General features: G+C 44.0%; 1 protein-coding gene across 1 annotated transcript in view; it reads right to left on the reverse strand.

Annotated features, from left to right (window-relative positions):
• Positions 1-1,463: 1,463 nt before the first annotated feature.
• Positions 1,464-14,530, reverse strand: part of LOC144159193 (P-selectin-like) — a 177,602-nt gene continuing 164,535 nt past the window's right edge. Inside the window, exons 18-22 of the mRNA XM_077690523.1 lie at positions 14,051-14,227; positions 12,328-12,507; positions 9,988-10,029; positions 9,784-9,892; positions 1,464-8,578 (exon numbers count right to left, since the gene is read on the reverse strand). Of these exons, the coding sequence (XP_077546649.1) occupies positions 8,140-8,578; positions 9,784-9,892; positions 9,988-10,029; positions 12,328-12,507; positions 14,051-14,227 (947 nt within the window). The 3' untranslated portion in view covers positions 1,464-8,139. The remainder of the gene's footprint in view (positions 8,579-9,783; positions 9,893-9,987; positions 10,030-12,327; positions 12,508-14,050; positions 14,228-14,530) is intronic.

The following is a 14,530-nucleotide window of genomic DNA, read 5'->3' on the forward strand; positions in this document are numbered from 1 at the left end:
CCCAAATTTGATGCGCCAATAGATAATATAAGTGTAATCGAAAAAGTCAACCCCAAACGTTCAATTGGTTCCTTCAAAAGCAGTTGTCCAGCTGTTGAGAAACGACGACAGTCGAGAAAAAAATATTTGAATTGTTTCAGACTTAATTTTGAAAGGTTTCGTGTTCCGTCATCTTTGTCGTTCCGACTTGGGTTAAAAAACTGAAATCCATGAAGAGATGATAATGATGACGATTAACAAGCTAGGCGCCTTGGCCAGGTTAACCTCACCAGTATCATTCATAAGTATTCTCTCTCTCTCTCTCTCTCTCTTTCTGCGACTGAGATTAGTTGACTATCTTTTATTTTTATTTCATGTTTTCATTCAATGACTTTTCGTTCAATTTGTCCTTCAATTTTTTATTTATTTCTTTTTCCTTCGACTACTTGTTCTATTGAAACGTTGACGATGTCGATTTGAGGCAAAATGTAGTTTAACCGACCCTACCTATCGTGAGTCATCTAAATTTTTTTTGGTTAGTATACAAGCCCCAAATTTGCATCTCTCAAAACCCAATACAAAACATACGACAACAAAAAAATCTTGATGAATTACATATATGGGTCAACTGTGAGGCAGCGCCATTTTTAAAGAATGCCACCGAACCTACTGCCCTGCGTGTATGCAACACACAAAGCACTGCGCCAATGATATGTTAAAACGCGCACTTATGCTATATACATTATGTACAGGGGAACTTTACGTTGTTTTTGAACTGGTGTACATATATCTCACGAAGGTCTCGCTGGGAAGCTTACACTTACTCCCTTTTTCTACGCCTGTGCCTTAGTTTTTTTTACTCCGCTGCCTGAATGTTAATGTTAGTTTTCATCGCTTTACTGCGACTTTATTAATTAATCCAACAGGCGCTATAACAGGCGCGAACACTTTATCTTCTGCTATACACAAAAACTCTGTTGCCTTGGTTCATTAATGTTTGCCTTGAGGGGAAGTTACCTCCCTCGACATGTCGGCAATTGTAGAAATCGTACTCGGGCTTGTGTTCATGCGCACGTTTGTACAGTTGTTCGTCATCATCATCATCATCATCATCATCCTGGCCGTCTTCGCTGCCGTCGTCACCGTTGTCACCAGACTGTTTAGGTCCACTGCAGGACGAAGGCAACTCCCCTTCCCCTCCAACCACTCCTGTGTTGGGCTGCCCGAGTCCTTTCTTTACCCCCGCACTTTGTTAATTCATCCGTTCACCTAGCTGAAGGCTTTTCTCTGCGTCGTATAGCCTCTCGGTCACAACTATATGACCCTTGTGGTCCACTGGCTCTCGTGTGCCCGTATGTGTACGCAATGTCTGTCTCCACATTCTGTGATCTTGCCAACGTCCGTTCAAAAGAATCAACCAAGGATTTCGTTTGCGTTGTTTGTGATTCACGCACCCCGCAATAAAGTCATACTGCGACACAATGCGGACTTCAATATTTTTAATAAACTCTGGCAATCATAACTCACGAGTGTGCATTTCTTGCATTCTGTAGCGTGCACCCACAGAACAGCGGGAGGGAACGACAGTACCATGTGATTAGACACCAAGACACAATGCAGCTTAAAGAATTCTGCACTGATCTGCGTCTCTTCGAAATTCTATGCGTGTAAAAAATAACTTAGTAGCGGCCTGTACACGAACAAAGCGCAGTCCCACACACACAGGGGTAACAAGGGGATGGAGGGAAGGGTTAGTCACCGTGCGTCATTGTTGTATTCAGTTCGCGCAAGTGGCAAGCGGCGCATTTCAGTGCAAGATGTGGTTACAAGAGGTGTATTTGCGCTCTAAATAGAACACTAGGACAAAATAGGCAAGAACAACGGTGCTCTAAACGGCCTAGTTGGTTAGGTAAACATGGCCTCAAGTAGGAAGCACTGGCGACATACAGACTTCGAATGAAACTTTTTGTCCTTGAGCGGAGCACCTCAAAGTTTGCAGCAAGGCTAGGCCAATAAAAATTTCGCTACTGCGAAAATGCGTTGACTGCATCTTTGGTAACCGTCAGAAAAGTTCAAGTCAGGTAGCTCCATCTGGTTTTCTGAAGCAGTGCTGTGTAGACCATGGGGCAGGACGTACTGTATACATAACTTGACTCTCCAAGATCTGCGTTTGAAGACCTTCGTTTGCCGCCAGCTCACACCGTAAAAAGGAAACGCCAATTTTATTTCATGGACTAATTTCGCCACGTACTTTGCCCCCCACGGCATCGGAGCAGCCGATGGCGACATATAGGGCCACTCATTTCACCTCAGCGTCTCCCTTTGTTCTCCTTTGTTGGCACTCCTACGTGTCTGTTGACTCCAAAAAACCTTTTTTTACCTTCCTTATAAAACCTCTGCGCTGCTCTGCTTTCTGCACAATGTGTTCCTCATGGTACCTTTCCTCACAGTCCCCCACACTCTGTCTATTCTCTTCCATGGGTCTTGTCTACAGTTATGTGTCTAGACATTGAAAGATTTACCCAGTGACTAACTCAACTGCTCAGGTTGTTTGACCGTTAGAATGAAGCTACCCTTTGAGTTCTTCGACGAGTGCTCCAAATAAAGTGGTCACAGCATTAACTATCGGTCCCATCAGTTAACTCCAGTGCATCACTGGTGCACCTGGCATTAAAGCATAGCTTTCTTTGCCTCACTGGTGGAATTCTATGTCACCCCAGAACGCACCTCGAAAAAGCCAACTTTCTTTGACGGTGATATTGATCGTGGGTGGAGGGAAAGACGGTTAAAGAGTCATTATGACCAAAACGCACTGCTTGAAACACAACTTACACCATGGGATTTCACAAAGGTCCCTCAAGCGGAAGTGCACAATCAACCTTGTAGCCCTGGCCAATCCCCCCGATTGGGTACGTGCCAAACACTTCAAGGGTATCATCATCATCAACGTTCAAACTCGGATGACAACAAATAAATTGCTCACAAGATTGGATTTTGATTGGACTGGATTTGCGGTGGAAAAAGGCTTGGCGTTTCACCCGTCTTTGTTGCTACACGAACGGGTTTTGACATTTTAAACAATTAAACCCTCCCGTTAGGTTCGCTAGCTCGCTATAGAAGTTAAGTCGGTATACCAACCAGTTTTACTGGAAAAGAAAACTATGCGGAGACAGCTTAATTGCAATCTGATCATACAAGCCTGTAATTAAGTAAACTCCGCCAGCAGAATCAATAAATGGGCTCTCATTACTTTTATCCTGCTACGCTGGATTTTGGGGTGCTACATGGATACTAGAACGTTCTGATGAACGTAAATTTCCTAGAACGATCATTATCCACACAAGGAGCGCCCAGCAGACTAGCGAAAGTACGCCTCTTTCCCTATGGGGGATGAGGAATGAAACGCTAGGGAACGGTACCACTTTTGCCTGACGTTATTACATTCAGCTTACCCTCCCCACGCGGGAAGTAAGTGGAGGAGAGTTTCAATAGATGAGTGGCATAAACGGAAAACCGTATAAGAGATGACCCCGCAGAATATTTCAGGGACCATGGAAGCAACTAATTGCTTTCCTTCATTTGAAACGTTTCTATCTACGAGCAACAAACATGTCAAATGCAAATTTACAGCGTTTATTGATCTAATTGATAAAAAGAAAAAAAGAAACTGCGCAGCCGCTCTTTCTCAATGTCATAGGCGATGTGTGTACGCGTGAGCTCGTACCATTAGAAACAGTCGAACATTAAGACGATTTGTTCTGATGAAAATTCAAGGTTTTGTAGCTTAAATTGAAATCAGCCCTATTTTTAGTTTTAAGGCAGTCAACACATGACACGAACGAAGCCATATGCGCTGTCAACATATTTTGGCAGCCGCTGTGAACGTGGCGCCATCCTTTGGGTGTTCTATTTACACTACAACTGACAGATGGATGTTTTTGCATGGTATGTAAAACACCAATAAACGCTGTTCAATTTTTTGCAAACATTGGATATTTTGTACGGTTTCAGCTTTCGAATTCGAGCTCTTCAATCTCCTACGCAGAGCGTCCATTGGTATCAGCGCTAACCACCAGACGCACCTCACGCCGACGAAACGGTTCACATGAATTTTGCGGCAGTGCAGGAAGCCTCCGGTTTTTGCTAACCTGCGGCTTTTCACGCAGTTACAACTACAGACTGTTTGTTCTTGACTACGTTTGCAGTTACGTCACAAAACGGTGTGCGTAGCGGATGGTTTCGGATCCTGTTTCAAATTGAAGCTCCTGAGCTATGGCAGCTTTGTTTTGTGCAGACCAGGGTCTTCACGAGGTACGGTCGTCTAAATCTTTTCCATAAAGCCGAAGAGCATGTTGTCGTCCTGGTCGCTTTCAGACTGTGCCATTTTTTGCGTTGCCTGCTTATTACATAAATTCACGTTTTTTCCTGTGTGCTCACGACGAAATATCTATCATTCACTCAAGCCCGGGATGCTTTATCAATGCTTAATCTCAGAATAAAATGTTATAAGGAAAGAATCCTATTACAAGGCGATAAGGTCCCGTAAAAAGCTACTATACGTTTTTCTCTATGATGAACTTTATGGAAATAATATCGAGTACAATTAAGTGTCATTAGAAATAAAGCAATTGGCACAATTTGTCACCTTGTTTGAGTGTCCATGTAAGACGTGTCAGCTGGAATAAGATTTTTAAAAGAAGACCATCCCATTAACAAAAGTTCTAGTCAAGAGAAAATATTTATTTGGTACCATACCCAGCTTTCTCGCTCAACATTACAACCTCTCGGGAACCTAGCAAAGCCACTGTAGGAAAATGACATTTGGCATAAAGCTAGAAGCCAACGTGAAGATTAAAACGCTAAAAGAAGATTTCAGGTTTCTGACTATTTGTTTGTGTAATTCGCTGTCAAATCTAACTCCCCATGCATTTCTATGGGATAGTTCCCATGGCTCAGGAACCCAGTCGCGCAACGTGCGCTACTTGAAACTGTGCTAAAAGCAAGTATTCACCCCAAATATTATCTGTGCAAAAGAACGTTTCATTTCGCTAAAAAATTGCAGAGTAATCACTGTTGAAAGGACTGCCATGAGCGGGAAAGCTGCACATGTTTCGTGTTAAGTTGGAAGATATTCTGGTGCAGATAAATTGCGTTGTAACTATACACTGGCGTTTATAAATTCCATTGAAATAAGCAAGGGTCGAGTTTTTTACCGCTACAGGTGCATAACGCAATGACTATCAGGGCTTAATACTTTGGTTGTGCATTAACAGGGGAACTCCACAAGGTGTGGTCACGTGATTTAATTCATCTCAAAACTCGGGACAGTGATAAGCCGTTTCCAACAACTCCCTATACATAGCAATTTATAAACAAATAATCTCAAAATTTACATGGTTTTTAAGGACAAAATGAACAATACGTTTATTCTGTCAATTATGCGTTCCATGAAAACTAATATTTCTCGCTGGCCGAATACTAATCTCGTTTTGCCTCGGCACGATGCAGGGTGTTGCCGCCAAAGTTACATGCCTCACCCGAATACACACGAATACATTCCCTTGTAGGACATAACCGAACCTGTACTCGAAAATAAACGCTATCCATATGGCGTCACATTTTCGATAGAACCAACATTCTTTTACTCACTATTGGCTGCTGACGTTGCGAATTCCTTTCAAGTGCGACTGTTAGCAGTGTTTAATATAAAGGCAGAAGTAAACACCACTACAAAGGCAACGCTTTTGGTTGTGTTAGGACCCGGCTGACGCCACATTCTCGACGTTCTACGACACAAGTGGCAGGGACTGCGGGACACTGCGACGTGTATGCATCGTAGTTACTGGCACGCATCACGGTAGTGATGATACATCTTTAATTAGAGCTTCCGCTGGACTTGACCATTTAAGTCGCACATTCATTGGTTGAGATTTTGTTGCAAGCAAACTGAGAGCGTCGGCCACGACATGAAAGATGTACTTTTTTGGGCACAAGACTTTGGGTTGTGCACGTTCTTACAAAGCAAAAAATAAACATCCTCCATCTTACTTCCTCTTGGGTTCCCCAGAAGATGTACTTGAGTGCCGAATACAAGATATTTGTGATATCCTGAGCGCGAAAGTATGACATATTCTGAATTTTCCGTAGACATAAGGGCCCGCGGTGTTTAAAAAAGGAACCACAGGAAGACGTAACCAACATTTTTAAAGTGATCTTTCCTGCCTTGGTAGCATTTTACTTACGTCAATATTAAACTTTGCCGAAAGATGGTGCACGTACGACCTATGCATGCACACCTAGGCATGTGGGACAAAAATATCATTGTCTTCCGTGGCCGACCTGCCTCAGTGCACAAGCACAAGAGCGGCCGCCTGGCCTACCATCACTACATTGTTAAAACCATCATATCTTTTATAAAGTTATTCTCTAATTGACAGTTTTGTTTTCGACCTTAATTGTGTAATTACTATCTGGTGTTCGAGCTCTTTTCGGTCTTTTCATTGACAGTCAATGTTAGACGTGTATCAGTCAGCCTAATTTTCTGTGACAGTGGGGCCTTTCGAGGATGTCCTCATACTACTACAGGGCAAGAAGCCATAAGAGTTCGTAAGATACCGAGACACTGATTCACCACCTGCCTGCCCAGTAATTTCTGGGGGAAAGGCAGTTACCCATGCTGAAGGAGCGAAGAAGGTCTTCGCAAGAATTTACGGACTTTTTGCTTCGTCACGTCAGAACTTTGTTCATGCATCTCCTACGTCTATTCCATGATACGTAATTTTCACCTAACTCCTATGCCAAGATGTAGTCAACAAACATTCTCGTAGCCAGTGCCCCCATCTTTCATCCAGTCCCTATATAAGAATGTATCTTTACCTGTATCTTTCTTGAATCTTCCAAGTTTTGGCAAAGCCATTTATTCTAAAAGTAGACCTGAGGTAAAGCACCAACACAAGATCAAGTACTTCAGGCCTGCAAGGTCTCACTTGTCTGTGGTTATGACAAGAACCTTAGCAGACTATGCTTCTTTGTTCACTTAGGATGCTCGGAAAGTATGATCAGGCGTGTTAGTAATTTTCCTCTTGCAATTTTGTGCGAGCAGCTGTGCTACCTAATGGCGAGTGCAAACCCTTATGGTTAGGTGCGAGTGCCTTGCGCATCTACCCTCTATATAAATCGAGGATTCTTAGTGGAATACACATCCACCGTGGCCCCAGGCCGCATCCCATCCAAGCAGTCATAAATCCGTGCACGTACACGATGTTGTTTTTGAAGAAAAGGGCTGCGAGCTTGCAGCGACGGTGCACTTCCAGTTCATCGGGGTGTGCAGCTTAAATATTTGTGACACAAAAAGGTAATAAAGAATAACGCCAGACAACGCTGCGGCACAAGGCGTCACGGAGCAGTCTTTTCTCAGTTTCTGTGGCAAGTAGATTCAAAGTGGCAGTGACACACCCTCTTGCAGAAATCGTAGCTATCACAACAAAATAATAGCACGGTCTAATACCTTCTCCCTGAAACCACACTCTCAAAGAACTGCTAAAATCACGCAGATAGATCATTCGCACGTAATAATAGCGCCACTCCCTTTTCACCGACCTAGTGCATACACTACATAGCGGAAGCACACCGCCTCCTCCTTGTTTACACGCGGCACTGTTGACGTTAAAGTCCCGCCCAGTGGCGTCCCATGTGGCACAAACTATATGCATGACGCCGACGTTGAATCATGTGTTGGTAGGGCTGTCTTTTCGCGTATGCACGACTGTTTTTTTCGGCAAGACCCGGGCAGCTGTGACTTAGGCTGTCGAGACGAGACAGGTTTCACCAGTCAGAGCGACCAATCAGCCACCGACGTTCTATGGTCACCACCATCGTTACGCCGTAAGCTTCCGCCTAAGCACAGCTGAGGTAAACGAGTTCAACCACTGTCACCACGTCCCGCACCGTAGCAGTTCGCTTAGCGGTGCCAGCAAGAAGCAACCACATCTCGTTGTCGCGCGCCAACACTTGCAGACTCATGATTCCGCGGCTGCTCACTTCATTCGATGTATCGTCAGGGCAGTGTTTCTTATAGAACGTAGTCGACTCACGATTCCCGCACAGTGAAGAGCTTACACAGTGTTTTCAATCAAGCCAAGCAACACGATCACGATGGTATCACACGTCATGGCTCTGTAGTGTGGAGGTCATGTGGTGCCCGTTGCCGTTCATGCCCACCGAACCGCCCCTGTTTCCGTAAGCCTGGTGCGCATGGGGGCTGACGTTGTTGTTGTTGTGCCTGGGTGGAGCGTGGGGAGGAGACGGAGGTGCGCCCAGGCTACTTCTCGTGACGATCGAAGCGTTCGGGGCCGAAAGGTTCTGCCCGTTCACGGTGACGTTGGCGTAGATGGGCTGAGGCCCCGTGGCGAAGGTGACCAGGCCATTGGGGTTGTGCCGGATCCCAGGCCCGTTGCTGTACGGGGTGCTGTTCGCCTCCGCCGCCTCCAGCGCGAGCCGGGAGAAGGACATGACTGTGGCGTTGTCCTTCTCCATACCGCGGCTCACGTCGATGTTCTCGGTGTTCTTGACCCGCTGGGCCTTCCTGTTGGGAACGATACTGATCACCTTGGCTAACGCGCCATCTGCCGATTGCTACATCAACTTATCTTGAGATACTACAGCTTCACGTACGCATTCCGCAAGCTCTGTTCGTGCATCCATGTATGTTCACAGAGCAGATGAAAAGCAAGAGAGCCAGTGGAACAAAGGCAAATTTCGGCTATGACCATACTGATGGCTGCCTGCAGCAGCACTAGACTATTGCTAAAACCAGTCTTCGTTACTAAAAGTGAAGCATGGGGGAATAAACAGTAGCAAAAGGTAAATTTGGGCCAGTTCGTTTGGAATCATGATATAACAGCGCAGAGAACGAGACAACGAGCAGAAAGACGCGGGACGAGCACTAACAGCTGAATGCTTATGAAGACAGAAAAACAGAAAATACACAGACATGCGCGCGCACTATAAACGCATTACCAAAAGGAAAAATGGAAAGAAGAAACTGGAAAGTAGGTATTATCATGTTGGCTTCACAAAAAATTGACTTCACAATCAAGCAGCGCAAATGACGGCGCACTTACTCATGCGTCAAGATGCTTACGGATTGCAAAGGCTTCGGCAATTTCTCTTGTGCGAGAATCACTGGGCACAAAATTGACGGTCGTGCGATTAAATTCCGGACTGCAGCCACACGTGGAGCAATGGGCCGACAAATGTGTACAAGACACTCCTTTTAACGAGCATTGGCCGAATTATATACGAAATAGTATAAACGAAAAATTTTTGGAGACAACATTTGAGGTGTCGGCGTAACGCCAGACAGTTACCGGCCTCTGTCCCCCCTCCCCCCCCCCCCCCCCCAACAACCACTTCATCACCTACTTTCCACTTTCTTGTTCGCATTTTTGTTTTTCGTATAATGTTTATGGTCCGCGCGCATCTCTGTGTATTTTCTGTTTTTCTTCCTTAATAAACATGCGGTTAGTCAGCGCTCGTTCTGTGTCTTTCTTCTCCTCGTCTTGTTCCCTACGCTGTTATATTGTGATAGGAATAAACCCCGCACTTTCTATTAAGAAGAAGTTTTAGAAGGTAAAGGGGTAAAATTAATTTACGATATGAAAGAAAACACCGAAATCTAAATATTTTTATTAATTAAATATTAATAAATATTTTTAATAATAATTTTATTAATAATAATTTTATAATAATAAAAAACCGAGTGTCATTATTATTAGGTTGGAATGAATGTACAAGTGCACTTACGTCCTCATCCAAACGATTGCCACCACGATTGCTATAACGAGCAAGGCACCTGCTCCAACAGCGATGGCGATTCCCACCGTCCTTGAGGAGTCGTAGGTGTAGTCAGCACCTGCAGGAGAGCGGTCGCGTGGTTATGTAAATAAAGACTGACGAGAGATATCCGGGGAAGGGGTGCACGTAGTGCTAATTGACAATAATACTTACGATTGCTGTCGGCGCCTTCTATATCGTTGATCATAGGGATGTCTGTAAGAAACGGAGAGAGAAAGTCAGTTTTTCAAATTTCTGAGTGAATTTGTGTAGTACTTTCCGAAACGTGATAAGCTATGTAATTGGCTGTTTGTGTAATATTGTGTAGTAAAAGGATTTGGAATACTTTCCAGTCCCCTGTGCGCAACTGCAAGTGCTTCATCAAACGTTAAGTACAACAGTGAACTTCCGTGAAACACCGCATAAAACTTCGGACATAAAAAAACGAGGTGTTTACTCAAAACAAACCTAGGAATTGCCTTTATTATTGCATGGTGAGTAATCTGAACACAGTCAACTGCCCATGTCGAGAGGCGCAAAAAGTACATATTTAAGTCAAACATATGCTCAAAAGCACTGACAAAACTACATCCAGTAAAAAATTCAGTGCCTAGTCAGCGTTGTCTTCTGTTCCGTGTGTGTTCGCCCTTTTCAGCGCGTCTTTTCAAAGTAGTTTACAACAGGGCTTCTGCCTGAAGTCTCCATCGTCTAGAACTAATCAGCATACTTAGCATCATGTTTCGATCACACATGTATGACGCAATAGTTAGTATCGCGCTCCTAAATACCTCTTTTTTTTGGGGGGGGGGGAGAGAGGGGTGGGAGCGAAGTATGGGGGTTTAGAAAAGTTAGTGTACTGCTCACAAGTTATCACCGGAAGCACTTTTAGAATATTCATCATTTTGTGAAGCTTAAGCTAGAAAATATCTATCTCTACCAATACCGCAACGCTGCTTGGTATTCAGGTTACAGGAGGCAGAGGGGGAAGGAACTCGAAAGCGAGGCGAATGAACGATGTTAATTGGCCATTGCTGTTGCGAGGGGTGTGCCATCTGTACTCGAAGCTCCATAAGCTTACCAAACACCAATCGGTGTGTGATATCACAGCACGTTGTTAGAGGTGCATTTGAGGAGTAAATATACTGACCAAATTGTATTATGGTCCAAAAAAAATAAATGTTAGTGTCTTGAAATCAATACATTCGCGTAAGTATTTGCATTGATTTCTGGAAGCATACAGTTCCCATTCGCATAACGTGTCAGTTAAAAACTGATATAATATAAATGGTGTGCGATCCACTCCACCGGAGCTCCCTAAATCTTACCTCGCTAACTATGTCTTGAAATACCAGTATATTTATAATCATTTCAAACTTCCCTCTTGTGTGCCATAGGGGAGTATCTTATTACATTCATAGTTTCTTCTACATGAAATGGCGTGGTCATATTTCGTAGTAAGCTGAAGTATTGAAACAATGAAGACGATGAAAGTTTCTAGTCAGCAGCTATTTTTCTTCAATACCTAAGACTATCGATGTGATTGCTTTACTCAATGCTTAAAGTGAAGCGAACTCATTAATTCAAAACACGGAAAACTGGACGAAGCAGCCAGTGCACGGCTGCTTCCAACTCTATCAAATATCCATATTATATTTGCTCGCGCAATGAACGCACTCACATACTGAACACACCGCAAACTCTCAATTATAAAAATACATCACAACAAATGGTTTACGGGTAACTTCTCGGCGTTGCTTGCTAGAAAACCAATGCCGTCTCGTAACCACCATGCTTGAGACCAGTTATCTAATCCTTTTAGCGCCGCGGCAGGAGGCGATTGACCTTGAGCGCTGATAATTTGGAGGCACTCCCTACAAACGGATTAGACAACTCCACGAATAGGAAGCGTTCAAAACACTAACTTTGACTTTGTTTATTTTTTTTTTTTGAATGTTTAGTTACCTTCGCTCTGTACGTGCGCAATTGGGGCTACGAATCTTTTTCCTACGAATAATTATTTTGTAAACTAACACTCGGCTTAAATCTATGCAAAATTCTTCGTATTTTGAATCACCAAAGTTGTAAAGTGTTTCACAAAAGTTAGCTACAACTGATGATTACTTCATTGCATACATGCGCTTAATATATCCTCACTTTGCACAAATTTTTATATGTGCGAACACACTTCCGATGCAATTTTTATTGTCCAATAAGTCCCCATGCAGTCGCGTAACATGCACAAAAATTAGGCAAATAAATGTATGTCCAGTTCGCTTGAACTGTCAAGGGTATTGTTTAAGTGCGTGTGCACGCATATTAACGAGGAGTAAAAGCAAGTGTGGTAAATGCAGCTCATTGAATTTGTTTATGCGACAAAAATTCTACATCTATGTTTCAACTTCAGGAGAGACTGGAAGAACTTCAATACAGAAAAATTGCGATTACCATAAATAGTGCTCCTAAACAATGCTAGGTGTACAAAACATTCAAAATGGGTTAGAAATGAGACTGTACCTGTGCAGCGTGGTTCTTTGCCGCTCCAGAGGCCGTCTTCTTGGCACGTCCTCACGGCGTCCCCAATCAGCTTGAAATCGTTCATACACTCGTACTCAACGACGCTCCCGAAAGTGGTGGTCCCGTTCAAGACCATTCCTCGACCGTTGCTGACAACAGTCGGGGTTCCGCAATCGACCACTGTACGACAAAGATGGTAGAAAGAAAGAAACGTCGAGAAAATACAGATAAGACAGAAAGTTCACCCAGCATGTTCAAATGAGCGCCGCCCGTATTCTGCTCTTCGTGTGAAGATATTTATCGTGTGCTTTTAGTTCAAGTGTGCACTTATGCTAGTAGTGTAGTTCCATTAAACCTGTGCAATTGAAAAACATTATTCCGTAAAGGGTTTTCAGCGTATTTCAAAGCTTTGCACTCGGTTTACCATGGGGTTTTAGTGGTCATTTCATGCCATTTTGCTTGCAATCGTTATTTTAACATTGATAAAAACATTTTTTTTGCAAGCCGTACACGCAGTTGGGCGTCGGTAATCTTAGTGTGCGTCTTGCATTTGTACTTGGTGTTGTAGTTCGTTTTACAGAATACGCCTTGTTACTGGCGCTTTGCAATTCCCTCCCCTTTACAATAAATATATATTCTTTTTGTAGCTGCTCACAAATTCTATAAATTGTAGGCGTGCCGTGGCCTATTGTTGCTATAAGAAGGCCCGAGAAATAAAAATTGGCCGCGTATCTGCTTCTTTCGTTGCAAATGTCGTCAAAAGACGATAGTCTTTATCGACTTTTGCCAAGTAAATGCCTCCCTTCGCTTTCCCGCTCACCTGTCATTTTGTTCCTCGTGCGTCGCGCTAGTCCCATGGTTAAGACGTCAAAGGTTTGCTTAAATCATGTTAAATTTCCCGCGTTCCACTGCTCCAAACCGGGTGTCTCGATGCCAACGCTGTCGTACGGCGAAGACGCGCGTGAATCGCGGCGCCCTACTTCAACGTTTATAGAACCACGTTGCCCTACTCCACGTGCGTTCCAAACAGAACGTAGAACCTATCTAATGGAACCTTTCGTAACTGTTGCCGGTTGATTCCTTAAAATGCCGCAAGAAGCTATAGTGGCGCGGGCGACAGCAGGCGATGGCAAAGTGAATTTTTTTTCTGGAGTTGATGAAGTATTTAATTTCGCCAAAGTCACGCATGTATGATTTTTTATAAAAAAACTCTGCAAACATTACTTGTGTATTAATTTGTTCTCTTACATTTGCGTAATGTCTTGTTCTTCTTCAACAATGTTGACAGGTATGAACATTACACCGGACTTAGACGGGTATATTTAGCTGTGACTATATAAAACTATTGCGCCGGCATTGTTTTAGTTTGGCCGGGTGGCCGAATCGAGTCACAGACAGACAGACGGACAGACATACAGACAGACCAAAATTTCTGGGTTTAAGTAGCCCAAGAAAGACTATCGTCTTTATAAAACTAGTTACGTCACTTGTGTCAATGTTTCTGCATAACCCCATTACGGTGAAGGTTTCAGTTTGCTTTGTACTTATGTTGCCAACCTTAAATGCTGAACTCGAACTCCGAAGCACATATGGTGCCGCGGCTTTCCTGGACCTGCTGTTCTCTATGGTCTTCTGTTTATCTAATAACTGCCTCGGAAAGTTCCGCACACATCAGAATTGGCTGTATTTGTGGGGTGGTTTTTACGGGTGGGGGAAAACTCACGGCCACAGGTAGGCGCGTTCCCGCTCCAGCGTCCGGTACTCTGGCAGACTCGGGTGCTGAGCCCCTCCAGCTCGTACCCCGGCTCGCAGGTGTACTCGACCGATGCGCCGACCAGGCTGCTGGAGAATTTAATTACCGTCCAGCTGTCGCTGGCCTTCGGCTCCGGGCAGCGCACCTCTGTCGCCCAGAGAGAGAGAAAGGGTTAGGGAGGTAGAAGCTTATAATATATACAAGATCTAGCAGGAGCTAGTTGTGGTAGGCCTGACCCTAATGCAAAACACACACATGCACTCATACGAGGCAAACTGCCACACACCACCTTCGAAACGAGCGAACAGAAACACGATAAATAGACTAAACCCATCAATCTGCCTGAGCCTATGAAGTGGAAGCACAGGACTACTGCTAAAAGTGGCGCGTGTATCCTGAGGTAATTAATACCACGCACTATGCACAAGCCAAGGCGTAAAACCAAAATCA

Source organism: Haemaphysalis longicornis, unplaced genomic scaffold (genome assembly GCF_048455015.1).
Source record: "Haemaphysalis longicornis isolate Haplotype H1 unplaced genomic scaffold, Haemaphysalis longicornis Haplotype H1 scaffold_10, whole genome shotgun sequence".
Classification (NCBI taxonomy): domain Eukaryota; kingdom Metazoa; phylum Arthropoda; class Arachnida; order Ixodida; family Ixodidae; genus Haemaphysalis; species Haemaphysalis longicornis.